At 47.2% G+C, this 23,789-nt stretch overlaps 1 protein-coding gene across 4 annotated transcripts in view; it reads right to left on the bottom strand.

Annotated features, from left to right (window-relative positions):
• LOC111160053 (MORC family CW-type zinc finger 2) overlaps positions 1-23,789 on the bottom strand; it is a 60,926-nt gene that overhangs the window by 14,969 nt on the left and 22,168 nt on the right. The window contains exons 7-27 of one of the 4 annotated variants that reach the window (XM_022522854.1): positions 21,218-21,377; positions 20,995-21,106; positions 20,371-20,496; positions 19,489-19,568; positions 18,685-18,767; positions 18,073-18,158; positions 16,068-16,208; positions 15,828-15,982; positions 15,587-15,715; positions 14,966-15,071; positions 14,519-14,651; positions 13,297-13,371; positions 12,833-13,213; positions 12,116-12,247; positions 11,597-11,651; positions 11,037-11,178; positions 10,682-10,909; positions 10,499-10,592; positions 6,903-7,091; positions 6,717-6,809; positions 3,970-5,707 (exon numbers count right to left, since the gene is read on the bottom strand). In XM_022522854.1, coding sequence (XP_022378562.1) covers positions 5,639-5,707; positions 6,717-6,809; positions 6,903-7,091; positions 10,499-10,592; positions 10,682-10,909; positions 11,037-11,178; positions 11,597-11,651; positions 12,116-12,247; positions 12,833-13,213; positions 13,297-13,371; positions 14,519-14,651; positions 14,966-15,071; positions 15,587-15,715; positions 15,828-15,982; positions 16,068-16,208; positions 18,073-18,158; positions 18,685-18,767; positions 19,489-19,568; positions 20,371-20,496; positions 20,995-21,106; positions 21,218-21,377 — 2,769 coding nt within the window. In that variant the 3' untranslated portion in view covers positions 3,970-5,638. Of the gene's footprint in view, positions 1-3,969; positions 5,708-6,716; positions 6,810-6,902; positions 7,092-10,498; positions 10,593-10,681; positions 10,910-11,036; positions 11,179-11,596; positions 11,652-12,115; positions 12,248-12,832; positions 13,214-13,296; positions 13,372-14,518; positions 14,652-14,965; positions 15,072-15,586; positions 15,716-15,827; positions 15,983-16,067; positions 16,209-18,072; positions 18,159-18,684; positions 18,768-19,488; positions 19,569-20,370; positions 20,497-20,994; positions 21,107-21,217; positions 21,378-23,789 lie in introns of those variants that run through there. The other 3 variants (XM_022522858.1, XM_022522857.1, XM_022522855.1) reach the window with 3 other exon arrangements.

The raw sequence follows: 23,789 nt of genomic DNA, 5'->3' as shown, positions 1-23,789 counted from the left end.
AGTGTATTTCACAGGGAGTGCACACTGACATTTTTTTTTTTTCAATATTGCAACAAAACATAGAATGTTTGGAGGGAAGGCAATGAAGAGAGGGGGAAATGCTAAGGCAATGCTAAGAATCTCCGAATCCTAAAAGTATTTACCTTTCAAGAAACAACATACACCAAGCTAAGGACAAACCAGTAGAAAATGGGCCAAGGTTGTGAGACACAAGATGCCTCAGGTCTAAGGAGAGACAGACAGGCTGGGAAGCAGGCCAGACCTTCAAGGAAAACTACCTGGAGATGGAATATTTTAAGACATAAAACATGCAGCTTCCTTTCCAGGTCCTTTGCAGATATAAAATATATCCTTGCAGACATAAAAGCATCACACTGCAAAATCATCTACACAAAATGCTTTCTGCAGTGGCCAAGAAAAAAAAAAAAAAAGTTGAAAAACAACTTGGGCTTAATACACAGATGCCAGAAGAAAACAAAAAACAAAACAACAAAAAACACCAGCTACTTTTCTATTTGGGGTGTGGGGAGGTCATTGGATGCCCAAGGCCTTTCGCTCACCTTAGGATGTGAAGAGCCTGGGGCCGCCACCACCCCCACCCCCACCCCCACCCCCACTTGCCCCTAGTCTGGCCCTGTTTGGTGGTGCCGCCAGCCCTGTAGCCAGCGGGCCTCGAGAACCTGAGTTTGGTCTCGGTGGCTTCCTCCCCACCCTCTGCTCTCATGTCCCACAGCCCCATTGGCGGGCTCGTTGTGTTCGCAGGCGCTTGCGCAGGGCGCAGCCGCACGTGCCAGAGAGCAGCACCGTGCCACGCAGCTGCAGCGCGCCGGTGCTGTTACGTTCCCACCTCGAGGGTCTGGAGAACTGGCGTAGGGGGCGCCCTTGGCCGACCGCAACGGTCGGCGGGTTGGGAGAGGCCGGCTCCTGGTGGTTGGGACTGCGGCTGGATCCTGGCCGCACGCGTCTTCTGGACCAGGTAAGAATTTGCAGTCAGTTTTCCAGCGCATGTTGTTTTGTGATAGATGGTTTAGAGTAAGGAACTGAAAACTCTTTCCCTTCTAACACCAGGTGTCCCACACCCGGTGACAGATTAGCCTAAATGGTAGGGGCATTGAGGGGGTTGGAGAGAGCCCAGACCTTCACTAAAGTGTAATAGGAGGGACAGTACAAAATGGTGAATTACAGCTGGCCAGGGCTTCAAAAATGGGTGGTTGCTGGGGCAGGAAGTGGCCCCAGCGAATCCCAATGGAAGCCTCTCACCCAAGTCCAGAGGGGAAAGGGGGAAAAGAGATGTCTATGTCCATCAGATCCTTCTTTTTGTGGTCCAAGTGTGTTCCAGTGGTATGAGCTCCCCCACTCTCTAGACCTTGGCTGCCAGCTGCTGGGAATGCCAGAATGTACCATAGGCAACCTGCAGGACAGCCCCGGAGGAGGATGGGGAAGAGGATGGATGGAAGCCCCACTGCTCCTCGCCCTTAGGGGATGCTGCAACAGGCCAAATGGTTAAAAGGCTATGGGGATGGCTATGGAGTAACACCCCAGGAGGACCACTGAGTAAGCAGTGAAATGCCTACAGGTAGCTCGCAGGGACCAGTGAGTCTTGGACAGAAAAATTCAGGATCAGGACAAGGGCTTTGGACTCCAACTTCAGTCAGACCAGCCCTAGATTAATGGCTATCTATGTGGGCCTCAGTAAATTTCAGGTGAACTAGCCTCATACCTTAAATAAGCCAGGCTGGGCAGTGATTTCTCTGAAGCCATGTGAGCTGGAAGGAAATTTCTACAAGAGCCCTAGTTAGGCCAGGCACATTGCAAGTTCCTAGATGAAAAAGGTGGGGGTGGCGGGGTAGAGGGGTAGACTGGTCAGTATTTTGGCTCATTGCAAAACAAGATGCTCCTTGCCAGGGCCTTCCTCTGTCCAGTCTTTGTCTTGCTCACTCACTATGGAGAGGGTGACCCCATTAGTGCTAAGAACAGACAGAATAGTCTGAGGCCTCAAACAGGGCAGCAGAGAAAGCGTGTTCCCTTGGAGCTCTGCCTCCTTTGGCCAAGCTGGCCATTTACCTGTTCAGGGACCCAAAAGCAATGCAGTCATTCCAAAGGAAGCCTCAGGGGGCGCCTGTGTGGCTTGGTGGGTTAATTCTCTGCTTCAGCTCAGGTCATGGTCTCAGGGTCCGGGGATCGGGCCCCCGCATCTGGCTTTCTGCTCAGCGGGGACCCAGCTTCCCCTCTCTCTGCCTGCCTCTCTGCCTACTTGTGATCTCTCTCGCTCTGTCAAATAAAATCTTAAAAAAATAAAAACAAAAAACAAAAACAAAAGCAGCCTCAGGTTCCATCTCCAAAAGCCAGAACCCTCTAGTGGAATTCTGAGGATCTTTCAGGCACCTTAGTGACCACCCACCAGCAGGATAGCCTGACCCAGCTAGAGAACCTTCCAATAAGTAGCCAGCAGCTACTGCCTACTTCAGTCAAGCCTTGTATTCTAATAAATGGCAGAGACATTTGAGTTCTATCACTTTCTGGTCCTTAGAGCTATGAACTCTTGGTTACCACTGCTTGAACCACAGGTCTGAAAAGCAGTCCTAGAGACATGGGGAACTGGGCCCAACAAGAGCAGCTAAAAAATGTCACTCAGATGAAGAAGGAACCAGTTTTTCTCAACCTATTAACCTGTGCCTTCTTTGAGTAAAGAAAAATGCTAAAGCTTTGTCCTGACTTAGTAATACAGTATTGATCCTAAAGTGGGGGTTATAACCCTAAATCTGTGGGACACTTAGGGCCTGAAGGGGTTATACAAGGTGAACATTCTCCTAGGACTTCACCCCTTGGTTATCATCTTACATTTTTGTACACATTTTTGTAAAGTCCCTAATCCAGATTCAGAACTACAGACTGCATCAGAGATATAACTGGCCAATGAAGGTACTCAATCTTAATTCAAACCAACTCAGAAATACACCACTTTCACCTTCCAGATGGGTACACAGGATGGAAGAAACACATACTGACAAGTGTGGTGGTGATGGTGGTGGGGAATACACTGTTGGTAGGAGTTAAAGTTGGAGGTCTTTTCTGGACTGTATCTTAATATTTTAATGTTAATATCTACCATTTGACACAGCCATTTCTCTTTGGAATTTACCATACATACATATAGATCTTAGTTAATAACACACACACACACACACACACTCTCTCTCTCTGATCATAGCATTTGTCATAAATGTTAACCCAAATGTTTAAGTAGTAGACTCTTATTAAACAGTACATCCAAGACAATGAAATGCTACTGGGATGTGCAAAAGAAAAAAGCAGACCCATATGGGCTATTCTGAAACATGTTCCAAGATACACTGAGTGGGAAACAGGCAGAAACAGATGTGTGCTCAGCATGGATATTCTTTTCAGGGAGAAAACAGGGATCAAGGGTGAAAGGGTGTCTTGCTTTTCAGGCTTTCCAGCCTTTTGTAGTGTTTGAATTTTTACTGTTATGTATGTGTCACCTAAAAACCAAAGAAAGACCCCATTGCTCCCATTCCTTAAAAACAAGCAACGCTGTTACTCATTCACCTTTTTGCTGCCATTGTGCTATGGGCCCTCAGGCCACAAACCAGCCTGACCACTTCCTCCTTCCTCCCAAGTCCTCAGACAGTTCCAAGCGGGTCCCATCACATGGAAAGCGGAGGGACTCTTGAACTTTATCTTGCCACCCAGAATGGCAGGAGCTCTGCCTGGGAAAAGGGCTGCACTCAGTACAGCTGTGGTTGGATTTAAACAGCAAAGTGGGCACATGGAGTTCAAGCTGAAATGTTTTAAGAATTCAGCATTTGTTTCTGTGCGTGTAAAGCAATGTGAATACAGAAAAAGGAAGATGGTGATGAGGAATAATCTGAAGACAGTTTAAAACCATAATGGTAGAAAGAATGAAGTAGAAAGTGCTAACAGAAGAAAAGAGACTGAGTTCAGGAGTCTCACCAATAAAAGTTTTATAGTATTGCATTTTGATTACAGCTGTGTAAATAAAAAAACTTGGGTATTGCCCTCTGGTAAAAATGCAGAACCAACTTCCTTTAGAATAAAAACAGCAGGTTTGCGGACAAAAATGAACCACATGCTGCCTGGGAAGAAGGAAAGCGAGCTGGACAGGAGAGGAGTTACCAGCTCAAGAAACCCCAAGGCTCAGAGAACTTCCAGAGGAAGAGGCCAGGTTCTGAGTGGTATTTCCCCAAATAACCCGCCCCCAGAGGTGTGGTTTGGGGAAGTCCCAAACCCACAAGTTGCAGGTGCTTCTGGACACACGCACAAGTGGATAGACTTCCCTCACCAGTACCTCCCAGTCTTCTGCAGAGGCCACAGAGTGGCATGTGGGCCACTGCTGACCTGGGGTGGGTAGATGCAAGAAACACACTCAGAAACGTTTCATGAATCACAGACCAGCGGTATCAGGCCATAGTTCCTGTGCCTCTAGAAAACCCAAAGTCCCCAAATAGGAGAGAGGAGAGTTGGGGGAAATCAAACTAGAATTTTTCCAATGACCACTAAAGAGAAACTCAGCAACTTTTGCCTTAGTCTTTGACCCTGAGAAGTCACTTGAAGGACACAGCTGTGTGAGGCTGTGACTAGATGGGAGGGAAGGCATGGTGTGCTTCCAACAAAGCTGCCTCTGGGGTCCCTGTGGCTCAGTGACCCCCTCTTTGGTCTGGCCCAGTGCAGGGACCAGTGGGGCCAGGCAGAGGGGTAACAGTAAAAGCAGCAGCAGCAGGTTCTCCAGATCAGCCAGCACCATCTGAGGCAGTGTGCTCCCTCCCGACCCTGCCACAGGCAGAGGTCACCACCAGATCAGCACCAGGGGCTCCATAAGAAGCTTTCTCAAAAAGAATCCTTTGGAATTCAAACATTCATTCAGTGTGTATCCCACTAGAGTCAGATCTACTACTCAACCTGGACTCAAGTTTTTGGGGTGGGAAACCTCACTATCTATGGTTAACTAAGGAAATCACTGCCACAGAGAGAACTCGAATGGTGGATGGGGAGGTTGAATGGGAGGCTCTTTCTTCCCCAAGCTGTTTAGACAATGCCACAGCTAAGATGACTGACAGCTGCCTGGGCCGACATTCATGTCCCTGACCTGAGAAGGAGCAGCTTGGGACTGAGCCTCATCCTGACCCATAGCCCCCAGGGGTCCCCCAGATCAGAGCCCATAGGAGAAGCACCACTCTAGAGGGCTATTTCCCCCCTCTACCCCTCAGATTTCAACATTGTTCATCCTCTAGAAGAGACGAGGCCTGCCCCCAAAGCCTCTCTGACTTATGGATGGCACTGGGTTTACCACATCTTAAGGAGCCAGGAGACGAGACTTGAAGGAGCCTGGCATCCTGGTTCTCTGTCCTTTGCCCAAGAGTCACCAAAAGAAAAATGTATGGTCTCACAGCAGGTGCAGCATCTTATTTCTTTTAAAAAATAAATATTTATAAACTTAGGGAGGAAGATTCAAAGAATCAGAGTATTTTTCCCTCCAAAAGCACAAATGTCTCACGTGAATCAAACCAAGGTAAGTCCACCAACCCATGAACAAAACACCACCCCCCAAGAACTCTGCCTTAAAGGGCAGAGGAGCTGATCTTTGTCTCTGAGCCCCTTAGTCCCCCTTGGTGATCAGGTCCTCGATGTAGGCATCCAGCTCATCATCTGTGTTGATGTCTATGTCCTGGAATAGAAGGGAGCAGTCAGCTAGAAGCCAGAAGGTGGTGGTGGGGCTCCCCATCCTTCTCACAGGCAAAGGAGCCTGAGCCCAGAGTCCCCTCCTCTTCCCCCTCCGCCCTGGCTGTCAGGCCTGTCCCATCTTGATCATTCTCCCCCCTCCCCATCCTCTGTGCACAGATGACGCCCAGATTTCTTGCTCCTGCCCTGCCTTCACCCCAGGTTCCCGGGTACCTCAGATGTGTTGCAGACTTCTCAGACTCAGTATTCCAAACAGCCCAACTGTATTATTCCACCCCAGGTTGTGCCCATCTCAGTACAGGCTACCTACCACCTTCCCTCACCAAGCAGCTCAAGACAAACCAGAAGAATCACCCGTTTCCTTCCTTCTCCTCAAATATTACAAAATCTTTCTCACAGTCACCATCCAAGATTCAGGCCACCAAATCTCTCACCCAGGTAAGTGTGAGAACCTCCTCACCCAAGCCCTGGCTTCTAATTTCCACCCCACTCCAGGATTTCCTACAACCAACCAGAATAAATATCTTAGGTTACAAACAGGATTGTGCCACACCCCTCCAGGGACTCTGACTTCACACAGGCCCCACCTTTTCTATTGCCCACAACTCCCTACCTTGGGCCTCTCTGCTCAAAGCACTCACATCCAATCTTGTGTAACTGATTCTACTCTCAGCTCAAATACCCTCTTCTTAGAACACCCTAGTAAAGTGGCCTTCGTGTTTTCTTTCTCTTGTAGAAGGGCACTACTGGGCCGTGAGGATAGGGACCTTATCTTGCCTATCTGGTTCACCCAGTGTCCCCAGGACAGACACAGAACAAGTCCACAGTGTTCATTGCCTGGGTGCAGGACCCTACAGGGGCACTCCCCACTTCTGGGCAACCCAATCCCAATCTGGGCGTCATCTGGAAAAGCGAGAACTTCTGTTTTATGGCTTGGAGGATTCTCAAACCAGGTTGTAAATCAGAATATCTAAACAAGGGCAAAAATCTGATACCGTGGGTCTGGCTGGGATGAGGCCCAGGCAGCCGCACCACCTCCAGCCCTCTTGGTCAGGATGCTGTGCAGCCAGGGTTGGAACCACAGATTCCTGTGAGTGGGGAGAAGGGAGCAGGAGGTGCCCAGGCCCCCCTCCCTGAGACACCAGGTGGTCCAGCTGCAATGAGAGGGCTGCCTGGCTCACCTCCTGCACCTTTTGCAGGAGCGCCACGATGTTGGTCCTCAGCTTCTGCAGCTTCTCCTCTGTCTCTCGGAGCTTTCTCTCCGAAGTGCGCAGGCTCTCCTCGGAGGCCTTGGCCCGTGAGTCAGCACGGCTCTGGTAGGAATGGCAGAGATTCTGGAGTCCCACTTCATACTGCTTGAAGTACTCTTTCTGTAGGGAGGGAACCCAGAGGGTAAGTGCATGAGCTTCAGGGGTCCCCAGGGTCACTCTAAATCGGCACTTGTATCCCCACCCAACTGGCCCAGCACAAGGATGCTCAGTGTGAAGGGATGTCACACACAAGGGACAAGCGGGTTTTCTAGCCCATCTCATGAGGCTGCCATAAGGAGGGAGATAGGATCACCCAATGTGAAGTCCTCAGCCCTTGGCAGACAGCAAGCCATTAGTAAATGTGAAGAATGATTCTTCCATTCCAGTTCGCACAAAAAGGACAAGTCCCTCTCCCAGCTCAATCACACCTTTCTAACTTCACCAGTCCTCCTGAGAGTCCATCCAAAGTCACACCCCACAATGTTAAGAACCAAAAGTTCTCTTCCAGAAATATTTATCAAACACCCACTAATGCAAATAACCTCCAGATTTGTGTAGTATACTTCTATAAGCAGGATCAGAGCTTTTACTACCTTTCCTAAGTACCCGAAATTTCCAAGATGTGGGGTAATGATGGTAAACCAGCAGTTTCTCTAGACATGAGGCTTTTCAAACTTTTAAAAGGTAGCAGAACACTTGCTTCAAAAGAAATATTCTGAATTCGAACATGGAATCTAATTGTAAAAAAATCTGAGCAGTATCTATTTTCAAAGCTCAAATTTATAACATTTACTCCTAAGCCACCAGTAAGAATGGTAAGGTCATTTTGATGAAAATGAGTGGTTCTGGCTGACCACTGCAATCTTATCAACTTGTGTTTATATGCTTCTGTAAAAATGTATGAGCTACCTGCCATTGAGGGGCTCCTGTTTTTAAAAAGCATCACAGGCTCCTGACTGTGGTTTTAAAAAGTGTTACTGGCAAGTACTTAACTGTGTCATTTACCCTACAATTTAGAGAATTATCTTATTAAACCAAGATGGCAAAGAAATTTGAAGTTTTATGTAAAAAATAATTATGTTGGCAGCACAAAATAAATGTTTGAGCAGACTCCAAAATATTAAAACTCAGTCCATAATGTCTTGAGGCTATTATGTTAGTTTTTTTAAACGCTTTAAACTTTTTATTATAGATTTGCATGGTTATATTATTTTTTAAAAACAGATATATTTAAATCTAATGTTTGCAGGACTCCTGAGGACTTTATGGAACCCTTACTCCAGTATGACAGCAAAAAGGATCTTTTACAGACTGACAAAAACATAATGAACATTAGACTCAGTTGTGTCCCTGACATTAAAAAATTAGTTGTTTGAGTTTGTTGTAGACATTACCATCAGCAGACTATAAAGTTGATGCATTGGTCGTATACCTCCTTTTATAAGCACAAGCTAATAGACTCTTTGAGGCTCAGATGCTCCTGGCTGTGTTTCTGGTCTAAGCAGCAAAGATCCCACTGCGCTCAGGCTTTGCTCTGAGTCTGGCAACAACTTTAAGCCCAAATCAACAAATCTGACTGACAAGAGGCTGCCAGGCCACCCTAGCCATCCTGTTAGTGGTTTTTTCCTGGGATTTGCAGAGAGCACCCACAGCCTCAACAAGCGCAAGAGCTGAGGTATGGAGCTTTCTGGGGAAGCAACCAGGAGCTCTGCCATCCTCTATCTCCCTCTGCCTGCTCCTCCCCTCTCATCTCAGGAAGCAAGGCAGTTCTGGTAGAAGGGCAAGACCCTTGTCCTAAAGAAGAGGTACCTGGGTTTAAATCTGGGTTTTACCACAACAGACTCTTCACCTCTCTGAGCTTGTTTCTTCAACACCTAACCTCTCTTTAAAAAAAAAAAAAAAAAAGTAGAATGGAGATTAAAAACCCCATCTCTTCCTCTCTGGCAAACCACCAAGCACATAGCTGCCACACAAGGCCCCAACATCTTGAAAATACTAGATTTGCAGTTTTGATTCTAGTTCTATTGTCTAGAAACTCCTCCTAGAAAACTTCCATAGATTCCAACCATAAAAGTATCTATCCCACTCAATGAAGACAACTCCCAGATCCCATCTGCAGGCCTGGCCTTCGCACCCCTTAAGTACCCAGTCCCCAATCTCCACCTGCCCATTGGACATCACCAGAAATGTTGGTGCTGGTGCTTCCAGCCCAACATACATCACAATTCATCACCTCTCTTAACCTCAGCCTCTGTTTTCTCTCCCAGTTAACAGCTTTGTCATCACTTCCCACCGTCCTGAGACATAGAGAATCACGTGGGCTCTGCCTCCTCCCCCATCACTTGCTTCCAGTCAACAACCTGACATGGCCCTTTCACCCACCAGTTCACTCCCACCACTCTGGCTCAAGTTGCCACTCCCTCACCTCTGACCTTTCACAAGTGGACCTGCCCCCTTGCCCCTGCATCTCCCATCTACCCATCCCACCCACACTACCATGAGAAGTATCCTCTTAGGGCAGGGTCAGCACACTAGAGCCCTAGGCCAAATCAGCCTGCTGCCTGTTTTGTAAATAGAGCTTATATGGAGCACAGCCATATCCACTCCTTTACAAATTGTCTACTGCAGCTTTCATGCTGTAATTGTGGAGTTCAGTAGTTACCACAGAGACTATATAACCCCCAGAGCTGAAAATATCTGCTAGCTGGCCCTCTACAGAAAGTTTGTTGCCTCTTGTCCTAGACCAGGTTCAGAATGACAAATTCCCCCAACTCAACACTTTTGCTACCCCTCCATTTTATACAAGGTTTAAGCCACTATGCCTAAGACCAGACATTCAAGATGCACCATATCCTGGCCCTCACGCTCTCTTCTTCCCAAAGTGCTCCTCACACAGCCTGCTGCCTTAATCTGGGAACTTTCATCACTCTGACCCCTTGCTCACAAAGTCTCCCTGCCTCAAAGTTTCCCTGTCACACAGGCACTTCAGACTGCTGCTCTCTCCCTCCCCAATGCTGCCACAGCCCAACACCTGCTTCCACAGCACTTACGGCTCTCAGTCTCATGTCCAACTACCTGGTAAAAACTTAATCCCTACTGAACCATAAGCCACGTAGGAGGCAGGACTCTCTTCTGCTGCTCATAAAGAGCTCCAGCACAGAGCCTGTGCCCCAAGAGCATAACAACACTCAGTGCTTACTTCCAACACATCTCTACCTTGCTCTAAGAGTCAAGTTTCAGGCATTTTGAGCCCAAGTTCTTCCCTGTTGCCTGGGACAAGTTTACCCCCTTTGCTGGAGTAGAGGAAAAAGGATATACTCATTGTGACATGTCAAACCAGGCCTGCTGCCCCTAAGTGAGGACTCAGCACCACTATCTTACAGTAGCATACGGTTGGCTTCTACATGCCAGTCACAATAAGCTACTGCCAGGAAGAGAGGAGAGAGACACAGCAAGAGCTGGCACTTACAAAAAGCACGAAGCTGAGGGGCCACACAGAATAAAAAAAAAGGTTAGGCCAAACTCACCAGAGGAAATGATATTAGCTCATCTGAATTCATAGCACTAAGCTCCTTCTTGGAGATGGGGAAACTTGGAGGCAGAAAGTACCGTAAACAATTCCTAAAGAAAGGAGAAGGTGGGAACAAATTCAGAATAGCAAGAAAAAGTGCAGAGCGCCACAGTTAGCCTGAGTGGGAAGACACACATACCGGAGGATCTGGACGAGCAGGTCAATGGTCTCGTGGTTGGTGCTCGGGGCAGTGGTGTCAGGCTCTATGCGGATGCAGTCAGAAGTAGAGGGCTCTGCCATGGCTACAGCCTGCTGGGCCACCGCCACCTCCTCCTCCTCCTCCCCGCCCTCCTGCTGTGTATCAGGGCTCTGGTACTCCGGAGAAGGGGGCTTCATCAGCCGCACGTCCTCACTGCCTTTCTCCACCCTAGAAGTCACACAGCACTTGTGTCATGTGCATCCCAGATGCCCAGGATGAGCCACCTGCTGGGAGACCAGGGAGAGACCTCCCCCTGGCCTGGCCAACTCTGTCAACCTCTGGAAAGGGGTGTTACCAGCGGTCTCTCGGAGTGGTGTCTGTGGGCACGTAGTCGAACTTCACCTTCCACCGCACCACATGTCTGCCTACCTCCACGGCTGTGACACGGCCTGTGTACCACTCCCTGTTCACACGCACCTCCACGTGCAACCCTTTATCTGAGAGAATGGGGATGGAGCAAGAGTCAAAAAACTAACAAAGTTCCCCACTCAGCCAGGGCCACCTTGAGAGGCGGTCCCAGGATTTGCAGGGACAAGAACCCCTACATGCTTGGCCATACTTTGCCAGGAACATTGAGCCCAGCCACCCTGGTTTCCTTCCCCATCTGCCAGGAGGGTGCCAAAGAGCGGCAGGATGACAGTCTGCCAGAAGTGCAAGCCAAGAAATCTGTGCTAAAAATACAGATAAGGGTGTGTTATCTTCAGAATTCTTCTCAGGATCAGACTTGGAAGCATTGCTGCACAAGAGCCCAGAGCCAGAAAAACCTTCAAGAGCCTTCGGGATAAGCAGTTGCTGGCAGAGGGGCCCCCACTACCCTTTTTCCCCACAGGCTGCCACATACCTCCCCAAACTCACCTTTCTGAGCCCTCTTAAGGTCAGCTGGGTCCTCTTCCCCAGCACTGTCTGAGAGCTATAAGGAGAAGAGAGTCTATTAGAGGCATCCCCAGTGCCCCAGAAAAGCAGATTTTTAAATGACTGGAACCCAAGGTCATTAGCTGTCACTTCATATTATCTTATATGTGGTCATTTAAATTTCCATGTCTCATCAAGAGCTGCTCTCTAAATCACTAACTTGAGTATCTACCCTTCTGTCACCTTTATAAACAAGACAGTATGCAAAGAAAAGTCACAGACACCGGGAAGCAAAGGGTTTCAAGCCACCCTGATCTATGTGTGACCTCCAGCCAGTGATAACAGCCAGAAGCCAGTCTCACTCAGAAGCCTACCTGGCACCATGTTTCTAAGTCATCTGCGTGACTGAGTCCTATAGAGATGACTGGGTTTCTGGGAGGCTCAAATCACAAAACAGAAATGGAGCTGGTACAGACTGCAATCCTGGGGAAGGACATTCTAACCTCACCTGGGACCACCTACCTCATTCAAGTCCTTCTTTTCTTCTTTCACAGCAAACTTGCCCCGCTTAGACCTCTCTTTCCTCCTCTCAGCCTCTTCCTCAGCTTCTTCTTCGTCAGAGACCCCAAGAGTCCGCTTCCGACCCTGTGTGGTCTACAGCAAGAGGAGAGGGAATATAAGGAGGGCCCCTGTCAGCCCTTGAAGTGCAGGAAGATTCCACCTGGCCTAAAGGAGCTGTTCCATTCGTATGCTTCTCATTTCCCTCAGGGCTGAGCCTCCTGACATTACTCAGTATACAGCAACCTCCTGATCCCTGTGCCCACAAGACCCTTTGCTCAAAGCTGTAGCAGAGTGAGCCTCTCAGTTTATTTCTCCCTTAGCCTGCCTGGCCAGTCAGCTATGACCACCCTGAGACATGCTGACCATTGTAGCCCACCATGGCTGTCACCAAGCTGCCAACCTATACCTATACCATAGAAGCTGGTGGTGGGGACTCAAATTTATGGCAGACCAGAACTTGAAGGGAGCAGTGAGGAACTCCTTGGACAGGAAATCACCCTGATCTGTGCCCTGACCAGATCAAGTCCCTTCAGCTATTGAGACTCCTCCTCAGGAAACAAGAAGCTTTAGATTTTATGACCTCCAGTGAGGCTCCCCCAGCACAGCTTTGACACAGCCTGATTCCATTCCTACACCACTGAAGGTAGACTCGGGGCTGGAAGAGATAAAGCATCTTACTGGGCAGAGTTTACTGGGTGGCTCTGGCTTCTTGACCACTGGAGTCTTGATGGCTCTGGGAGCAGGGACCTCCCGAGGGCTCTTGGAGTTGGGAAGCAGAGATGGTGACGGTGGCTGCACTATAGGAGTGGGCCGGGGCGGAGTCTTAACCGGTGTGTTAGCAGGCTTTCGGGGTGCCTCTGGTGGTTGCAGCACCCTGGATGTACTGGCCTCCTCCCGAGATGCCAGGGCAGGAGGTTTTGGGGTGCTGCTGATGACAGGAGCTTTTCGGGGCTGGCTGGCTGGCCTGGGAGGTTGCAGGGAAGGGGGTCTGCTCGGGGCATTCTTAATCACAGCAGGTAAAGGAGGTGACCGAGGTCGCTGAGGTCTACGTGCAGGTTCCTGAAAGAGAACAAGAGAGTAAGAACACTGAGCATAGCGTGAGACACCTAAGAAAAAGCCCTTCCCCCTCTCCTGGGCGTTACCTCAGTGGAAGGTCTGGTGGTCACTTCCAAAGGCAATTTCTTCAGGTCAGCTTGGGAGCGGATAGGTGTAGTTTTCTGCACAGCAAACATGATGATGAGGCTGTTTGAATGTCTTGGTACATTCAAGCATACTCTTTGCATCCCTACTATGTGGCTGGGACAGTGTACATATAAAAAAGAAAACCTAGGCCACAGTCCTACTATTTTAAGACTCCCATTCTCACTGGGGAGACAAAAAATACCCTAAATCATCAGCAAACTACAGGATTTTATGTGATTAATCTAGCAATTGAGAGACCAGGAAAAAGCGTTAATGAACTAAATTTCTATAAAAGAAGCCAGAAAAGGTAAGAAAAGCCTGATGGAAAAGGTCAGAAAGGATGAGTGGGATTCAGCAGACATAGAGGCAGGCCTAAGACATCCAGATTAGTGTAACATCTACACATACACTGAAGTCAGAAAAGAAAAAGCTTTTTATAATAAAAATGATAAAGGATTAATACCATAAATACATCTCAAAAACCTGACAAATATGAAAAAAATGAGAATAAGCTATCCTGAAAAAACAAATTGATGAATAAAAAAATTGTCGAATTTAAAAATATGAAGGAAATTCAAATTATAAGATGTGTATCTTTGCCTATTAAATTGCAAAATATTTTAAAATAAATGTACTGCTTGTAAAAAACAGAACTTAATATATCTTCTGGAGAATAACTTGGAAGTAGTTATAAAAAAGCCGTAAGATTCTACAAACCCTCTTACTCTTTCAAATTCACTTCTGAAAAAGTATCTCAAGTATGCACTAGGGACGCCTGGGTGGCTCGGATGGTTGAGCGGCTGCCTTCGGCTCAGGTCATGATCCCAGCGTCCTGGGATCAAGTCCCACATTGGGTTCCTTGCTCAGCAGGGAGCCTGCTTCTCCCTCTGCCTCTGCCTGTCACTCAGTCTGCCTGTGCTCACTCTTGCTCCTCTCTCTCTCTCTGACAAATAAATAAAATCTTAAAAAAAAAAAAAGTATGCACTAAAGAGTATGCGTCATGACACATAATTTCCGTATTTTTATTATAAAATATGTATTTATGTGCACATAGGTAGTCATAAAAAGTTAGGATATGTTAGTTGATGGCAGTTACCTCTCTGATAGGATACTTATTTTCTGACCACATTGGAATAAATAAACAAAATAGCTAGCTCTGTCCACTGCCCATGACCCACACACCTGCAGGGCTTCTAGCTTCTCTTGCTGCTGGCGAATTTTCTCTGTCAACTGCTTCTGCTTCTCTTCTTGTGTCTTTAGGTCCTTTCTGAATGTCCCCAGGGGAACCTTCTGCTTCTGTTCAGAAGCCTCACATCTGTAGAAAGAGGGTGTTAGGGAGGTGATGGCAAAACAGGGCCCTAAGTAGGACATGGTCCTTCCTCTTCACCCAACCCATGCTCTCTCTCACCATAGCAACAACCTCAGGGTTCCCAAATGTACAGAATGAATACTCACTGCAGGACAGACATCTATTCTTATTTCCAGGGCACTTATTATTTGCAGCAAGACAGAGATGTGAGGATATCAGCACTGACCTCAAGATGCACAGCGAGTTATTTACCCAAAGGGTAGAGAGAATACAGTGGGGAGAGAGGAGATACCCACAATCTTGTTAGAGCAAGTGCTCACCGGTCCTGCTCAGGATCAGGGTTCATAGAGCAAACCCAGGTGTCAGGGTAATCTTTTTCCACAGAATTCAGCTGGAAGGGGAGGGTTCGCCACTTCAGACACAAATCTGTGACACAGAAAACACCCCCACAAACATCAGCCTTGCCCCGTAACAATCTTTAGTAAACAGGCTCCTCCCACCCAGCCCCAAGGCAAAGATGCCCCCAACTTTCCATGCAAAGATCTTTATGCTGGCTACAACTCTGCCTTCCTTGCAGAATAGTAATTCTTCTCAGGAATGGTGATTCCAGCAAGAGGAGACATTTATATCGTGGACTTTTCAATGTTCCCAGCCTCTCTCCCTCCTCTAACAGGATCCTGGCTCAATCATCACTCACACCATTAAGAATGTGGCACCAAAGTTAGGCTTGGCAGGTTAGATACCCTCTGCCTCATTCAGGAGGGACAGGTGGACTGGACACAGCCCCAAGGCTGAGCTCCCAAGGCCATCACCAAACAGAATCATCTCCAGTGGGACCCAGAGTCCATGAAAGTCAAGTCAGGAGGCCAGCAAGGGGACAGAGAGAAGAGGGTCATGGATTATGGTGGAGAGTCAGAAGGAGGTTCCGACCACCGGCTCACCACACTGGATGGTGGTTGGGATTTCCATAGCTCTCCGACGCTTGTAACGTAGCTCACTGGATGGGGGCTGGTTCCAGTTGGCAGAGAGGTAGCCAAACTCATCCCAGAACTTGATGATTCCCCTCTGGGCTGGAAAGGAAACACCCACACATATTAGGAGCCAGCCTCTTGCTCTTCCTAAATTTACACCCTTGGGCACTAAGGGTCTCCTAAGGTAAGAAGTGAACAGAAAGGGAATTACCAATGGCAATGTCCTTCCAGTACTGTGCCAGATGCTCCCCCATCGCCCGCAGCAGGTGCCGGTACTCCTTGGCATCAGCAAAGTCCTGCTTGTTGTGTGTAGGTTCCAGGACCAGGTAGGGCACGTCAACAACCCCAACAACCCCACCGCATGCCCTGAAGGGAGAAAGAAGACAGTTCTGTCACCCCACTGGCCCACTCACCACCTTGGGCTGAAAAGCTCTTGGCGGGCAATACTCACATGCCTCCTTCAAGCTGTGGGCCCACTTTCTCATACATCTTGATCAGGCGGCTACAATTATAGATGAACATACCATCCAGGTCCCGGTGTTCAATGTTGACCCCAAAGACAAAATTCAGTTCCTTAGGTTCTTTAAGTGCTCTGAGAAGACACAAGATAAATGTAAGCAGATCAACCAATTAACACACAAACACCATCTTCTTTAAGATATGTGAGCTTAAGCTTAAACTTGAGACACGTTAAGAAATAAATTTTGCACTTCCAGTCAAATGTGTAACCCATCAGACCTGGTAGGGGTATGGTACTGTGCAGTGACTCTGAGCATCCCTAATTAAAAGCATGTGACTGTGGCTGGCTTCTGGTAACAAAACAGGGATGTTAAGATTTAAGTATGAATGGGATACTGTGAAGCTGCTGCAAATCTCTGTGAAGATAGTTACATGGTGGGCTAAACACAAGGTCATACCTAGTCCACTAATATGACTAATTAATTTTAAAAAGGTAAAAATTCACTAGAACGATGAACATGTATGTGAGAGAAGAGACCCTCAAGTGATGAGTAACAAAATCATGGAGTTGAAAAGCGGATTAATAAGCAGTGCACTGACTCAGAAGAATCCGGGAACCTATATGCCTGTGGCAGGAAGGCCAAAAAACAGCAACTTGGGAATTCTTTTTTTTTTTTTTTTTTTTTAAAGATTTTATTTATTTATTTGAGAGAGAGAGACAGTGAGAGAGAACATGAGCGAGGAGAAGGTCAGAGAGAGAAGCAGACTCCCCGTGGAGCTGGAAGCCCGATGCGGGACTCGATCCCGGGACTCCAGGATCATGACCTGAGCCGAAGGCAGTCGTCCAACCAACTGAGCCACCCAGGCGTCCCCAACTTGGGAATTCTAAGACCACAGTGCCGAGAAGCTCCAGACATAAAATGGGATATGGAGATAATCTAATGAGCCAGGGCAAGTGCCCATTCTCCAAAACTCAATCTAAAGCATTACTCCATATTTTAACCCGGGATAAAATATTAAGAGTAAATAGTACCAGAAGGAACTAATGTAAGGTAGTTTTAAGATGGTATTTCTAAATTTTTTTTTTTTTAAGATTTTATTTATCTATTTGACAGACAGAGATCACAAGTAGGCAGAGAGGCAGGGGAGGAAGCAGGCTCCCTGCGGAGCAGAGAGCCCGATGCGGGGCTCGATCCCAGGACCCTGGGACCACGACCCAAGCCGAAGGCAGAGGCCTTAGCCCACTGAGCCACCCAAGTGCCCCTAAGATGGTATTTCTAAAAATGGTCTGTGTTTTACAAGTTTTAATAATTAGCATCATATATATATATATGATGTATATACATATAATATATATACTTATATATGATATATATTATTAAATATATATATTTAAAGGATATATATATATATCCTTTAAATGAAAAAGAGAAAAAAGAAAAAATGAAGAGAAAAAAGGAGAGAGAAGGAAGGGAGAGAGAGGAAAAAAAAAAGAAAAAACAGAGGGACGAATGGAAATGGCCAGGAAGGAAGGTCTGGTGTTCTATTCCAGGGATTGGCCCTGCCCTGACTTTTCCTACCTCAGGAGAAAACCTACAGTGGACACTGACAAGCATTTGGGACCACAACATCACTGGCTCTCTCAAAGCAATCTTTGTGATAGAAGAGCAAACTCACAAGGTAGGGAGGATTCCTGAAGCTCTTTAATTGTCAATAATGAGTACAAACGTTACATAATTTTATAAAACCAAAAGCCAGGGACACCTGGGTGGCTCAGTTGGTTAAGCGGCTGCCTACAGCTAGGGTCATGATCCCAGGGTCCTGGGATCAAGCCCTATATATGGGATCCTTGCTCAGCAGGGAGCCTGCTTCTCCCCCTGCCTACCGCTCCCCCTGCTTGTGTGTGTTCTCACTTTTTCTCTCTGACAAATAAATAAATAAATAAATAAATCTATCTTAAAAACAAAAAACCCACAAAAGCCAGCCCTGGCACTCACCGTTGCTTGGCTTCCTTGATCCGCTTCTTGACATCTGCTTCTCTTCGCAGGGTAATGGCTGTGTTCTGGACCTGCCGCAACATCACCTGGAAACATACATTGGCACCAAGTAAGGGGAGGAGGTGCTGTGGGCCATAGCAGGCAATATTACAACCCCATCTGAAACTTCTGTTTAAATCACATGGATTCAGAACCACACTTAGAGATTTACTTCTTTTCTACAGAAAAACGACCTTAATGGGGACAAACTCAAAAGCTGAAATGAAGGAGGAAACACCCCCAACTGAAATAATAGTGTCAGACAGAGGGGTAGAGAACTAAGACCCCTTCAGGTATGTGACCTGGGGCAAGTGACCATCTTCACTTCAATCTCCCTTTCTATAAACTGAGAATACTAACAGTGGCCACTCCATATCGTTGTTAGGATGTTGAAATGATTAGCCAAGATTCTGCCATACAGCGTGTTCAATAATTATTACGGAAACATCTTAACGTCCCATTTTGCAGCTTTAGGGCAAGGGGTTCACAACTAGCTTGGGGCTGAGCCAGGCCAGCTCTGGGATCCTAATGCCAGAAATGTTAGACAACAGCTGCTTAGATTTGGGGCCTTACCCTGGAGTCCCGTGTGAGGTCTCCACCTAGGCGAACTTCTAAGGTCCGAGCTTTGCTCTCTGCCTCCCGTGCCTTCTCCTCAGCTAAAATCCAGAAAAAAACATGATTAAAGAATACAAAGGTTCAAAAACTCTTAGTCATCCCTCCTGAATCCCACAATGCAGTACCCACTGGGCAAGATGTATGTACACTGTCAAGGAACAGAAGAGCTGCCTCCAACCTCCCTGCCTGGAATGCAGAGTCAGTACGAAAAGGAAAATCCTTTTGTTTGGAGGCCTCAAACAAAACAGGCACTATTTATACTTTAGACATGTTTTTTTTTTAACTTTATAAACGAACCAGAACAGGTCAAAAACTGCCCAAGGCAACCAGAGTTACATCCTCAGCAGGAGCTGGAAGGTATCAAAGTCCTCAGCCAATCACTCTCCACCAAGCTGCCAAGAAGCCCCGTCACCATGAGAAACCTTGAGATTTTTGCCCTGGAGTCAGGAAAACTAATTTCACAAGTATTTGGGCCAAAGGAAAGTGTGAGATTCTTCACTCTGGGCAAATCAAGGAGTTGGTGCTATTTTAGCTAAGTCCCTAAAAATGGCTGATAAAGTAGAGTCTGGGAGAAAATATGCTGAGAGGATTGGCATGCAAGGGGAGGGGTGCAAGAGGAACTAGACCAGTGGTTCAGAAGAGCCTGCCCCTGGGTGCTAGCTAGACAGAGCTTTTTTTGGATCCTGCTTTGGCCAGAAGTATCCCCCAGACAACCCCAACCTGATCCCACCTCCTGCTCAGGGGACAGGGAGTGCACATTACCAATCCGCGCTACATGCTCAGCTTTCTTCACCTCCTGCTCTGCGCGAGTCTTGAAACGGCTTGATGTGTACTTGTACATCCTGAACAGGGGAAAAAGCAACCTGAAGATCCAAGTAGCAGCAGGGTAGGGCAGCAACCTGTGCAACTCAAGAAGCACCCTGCGTTCCTGCTTCCTTCCAAGCTACACTATATTCATGATGAGTCAAAAACAAACTTATTTTAGGGTGCCTGGTTGTTTCAGTTCATTAAGCGATTGCCTTTGGCTCAGGTCATGATCCTGGAGTCCCAGTATCAAGTCCCACATAGGCCTCCCTGCTCAGTGGAGAGTCTACTTCTCTCTCTGACCCTCTCCCATCTCGTGCTCTCTCTCTCTCATTCCCTCTCAAAAAAACCCATCAAAACAAAAACAAAAACTTAGTTTAGCAAAATCCTCAATTCCTTATTCCACTTTCCCCTTGCTCCATCTTTGATAAGCAACCTCACTACTCACCAGATGTGTCAATAATCCCACAGAACAAACAAATCTCAGCAATCAGCCAGGGCCTTTGCTCTCTCCTGTGTAGTATCTAAAGGTCCCTTGGCCCTAAAGCTGAGGGGCTCAGTTCACTGTGCCAGGTAAGGCACCCTCCATGTCATAGAACTCACACTCAGAAAGCTTCAACAATCTTCAGAGCTCACCAGCCATCTGTGCCCCCACCTCAAGACTTAGAAGTTTCTATGAAGTAAATCACAAGGAGCTTAAAGGCCCAAATGCAGTCAACACTGTCAGAGCCTCTTATCATCATCACTCCTACCATCACCCCAACAATGCCCATAAGAAATACAGCCACAGCCCCATTCTCAGCTGAAGGGAACAGCAGACCAGGGTGGGCAGGCCCCTACCTGGGCTTATATAGGCAGCAGGAGAGCCTCTTGGTCTGCACCTTGTGCCCATGGATGAAGATCCGCATCCGGGGATCAATATAGAGCACAGCAGCATAGGCACGGAAGGAGCGCCGCTCTGGCTTCCTAGAGGTGGCAGGAATGGAAAAGTGCTATCACCCACCCACAACCAGCTTGGCCAAAGATATGGCAGGACAGCCTCTCTGCAAACCCTCCACCTCATATCCTGGATTTTCTCACCACCCTGAAGGGCTGCTCCCTCAGTATGGGATGCAGACCCCTTAAATCCCCAGCATAGGCACTCCACAGACACCTGACCCAGCCCTACCACTGGCCCCACCACAAACCCAGCAAATCCTCCCCCACCTCTAAGGCTGTTTCCAAATCAAGGAGTCAGGGCAAGGGATCATTAATCTTTTCTTTTGGCTTAGCTGTGGAGCTGCTGTCCTATTCGTGCTGCTTGTGGTAAGAAAATACGGAGTGCTCAGCTTCATCAACTCCAATACTGGGAAATTCAAGGAATGAGCTCCCCCTCCCCCTTTGGCTAAACTCACCTCCTGAACTCTCTCCCTGAGAAAATGAACACCAGTTCCAAGACTTCCCTCCCTTCTCAGCCACACTCACGTGCCCTCTGGGGAAGTCTCTGCCATCTGGATATCTCTTGGATTTGAGATTATGTCTAGCTCTGGCTCTCCATTATCCATGAGTTTGAGATTGAAGATGATCACCAGTGTTCCTGGGAAAGAAATCCTCCTTTTGTCCTGCTAGGCGCCACCTGCCCATCCCCACACCATTCATGGCTCTGGAGCTCCTAGATTCTAGGGGCTGTAGGCTCAAGCCTACTTACCACTGTCCCCAGGAATCTTCATGAACTGAGTCATAACTTCCTCTTCATTGCGGAAGGGAGAATACTTGTAGATGAGCTCTGTCTCAATGGCAAACTTCTCCACATTGTCTGTGACAGGTTCCCGGGTCCGAGCATTCCAGGTGGGCAATGGGACTATCACCTTTGGAGAAAGCACAAGCAGACACTGATGGAAGATCCAGAACACTCTCCCTCAAAATGTACCCCCCATCTTGTCCCTCTCCACAGTGGCTCCACACTGCCCCACTACCCCAGAGGAAAGATCCAAGCTTTGTAGCCTGACATCCGAGGCTTTCTGACTTCTGCCCTTTCCAAGACTCAGCCTCACAGCACTAGGTCCTCTGGGATATGCTGATTTATGCCCTGGAGGTCTTTGCATGGGCAGTTCCCTGCTTGGGATGGCCCTGGCCATTCTCCTAATTTGGTGTCAGTTCTACTATTTCTACTACTGAAAAGATATTTGTACTTATCTAGTGAATCTGAAGGTACCTATAAACATACAACTCAGCAATTCCACTCCAGAACCTGGCAGTGTGTCCTGTACATATGTACCAGCAACCAATTTAGAATGGATAAATTATACTATCATATATTTATACAACGGAATAGTGTGTAGTAATGACAATGAACAAACTAACAGCTATTAGCATCAACATGGATGGATCTCAAAAACAATGCTATGTGAGGGGCAACTGGTTGGCTCAGTTAAGTGTCCGACTCTTGATTTTGACTCAGGTTATGATCTCAGGGTTGTGAGATCAAGCCCCATGTTGGGCTCTGAGCTGGGCATGAAGCCTGCTTGAGATTCTTTCTTTCCCTACCCCTCCCCCTACTAAAACAAAAACAACAAAAAATTGTTACATGAAAAAGACAAAATAGAAAAAAAATTAATCTTATGGTATGAGCCCACTTACATAAACATAAAATAGACAAAACTAAACTATTCAAGAATGCATACACAACACAGGTGCCAAAACTCTAAAGAGAACAAGGAAATAATCATTACAAAAGTTACCTGAAGGTGGTTCCTTCAGAGGTGCAGTAAGGAATACAACTAGTGAGGGGACACACTGGGGGCTTCTAGTATCAGTCTATTAGGACAGCTACGTAGGTGTTCACTTTGTAATTATCCTCTCAACTGTACCTGCATTTTTTTTAAAGATTTTATTTATTTGACAGAGAGAGATCACAAGTAGGCAGAGAGGCAGGCAGAGAGAGAGTGGGAAGCAGGCTCCCTGCTGAGCAGAGGGCCTGATGCGGGCCTCGATCCCAGAACCCTGGGATCATGACCTGAGCCGAAGGCAGAGGCCTAACCCACTGAGCCACCCAGGTGCCCTGTACCTGTATTTTAATATACTATTTCATACTATGGAATTTAATCATATGTTTTTAAAAATCCTACCTTCATCAATTAAACTTCAATAAAACTGGAGGGAAAAAATCCTACTCTTTGTTCTAAAACCCCACCCTCGAATGCCACACCCTTTAGATGTGCTCCTCTCTCAGGCAGCTGCCCAGGAGCCCTGTGGATGGCTGACATTTGATTCCCTCTGTAAAGCAAACCAGTCTCAGCCACCTCGAAGGTTCAAATCAAACAGCCTACTCTGAGAATAAAGGGGTTCTGTATTTTAAGAAGTGTCAGGGTGATAAACTGTTTTTAAGGGTTCTGAGACATTTTACTGTTTTCTAAGAAGCTTTATTCCTAATGGTATTCATCCCTAGAGCTCGTTTGGACACATTCCTACTCAGTAGAAAATGATCTTATTTTGAAATCTTGGCTGAGTTTGTACTAGAGTACAATCTAAAATAGTGACCTTCTAGCACCAAGTAAGGAAAAAACTTCAACCTAGCTTTTTCACCCAAGGAACAGAGTTCCATTTGTGTTCTGTGAATCTATACCTGACTCTGCAACCCCCATTCTTCTCAACAGCCCAGGTGACAACAGCATTACTTTAAACAGCATACAATTCCACTGGCACCTATCCCAGTCATCAGAACACTTAATTTCAATGGCACCACTCTCCTAGTTTTCCTCCTACATATCTCCTCATTCCTGTCTCTTGTGCCACCTTGTCCTCTCCCTGGAGAAGAGCATCCCTGAGATCCCAGGTCCTCTTCTCACTGTGTACACCCCTTTAGGTGAGCTCATCTGCTACCAAGGATCCCAGAGCCCAGGCCTCTCCAGAAGCTCACGACCCAGACTTAACTTTTCATGTCCAGGGGAACTTACACTCTTCACCAAAGAGCAGGGCGCCACTCTCATTCTTTACCAGCTCTAAACAGCCCACATCATGCCCCAGCTGCCACACCAGAACCTACATCATTCATGACCCTCCTTCCTCTCTCCACTAATCAAACACCAGATTTGTGGGCCTCCCATGTTAAAAGGACCTCCCTGCTTCGGTCCTGCCAGGCCACACACAGCTAGGGAATTTCAACTAGTCTACTCCAACACCTGTCTTTCTCTCCTCTTCTTCCTTTTTTTTTTTTTTTTTTTTTTTTTTGAGACCGAGAGTGAGAGCAGGCAAGGAGGGGGAAAGGGAGAGAGAGAATC

The sequence above is a fragment of the Enhydra lutris genome, unplaced genomic scaffold, assembly GCF_002288905.1.
Source record: "Enhydra lutris kenyoni isolate GAN:26980312 unplaced genomic scaffold, ASM228890v2 scaffoldscaffold73, whole genome shotgun sequence".
In the NCBI taxonomy this organism is placed as follows: Eukaryota; Metazoa; Chordata; class Mammalia; order Carnivora; family Mustelidae; genus Enhydra; species Enhydra lutris.
This window is presented reverse-complemented; position numbering and strand designations above follow the sequence as displayed.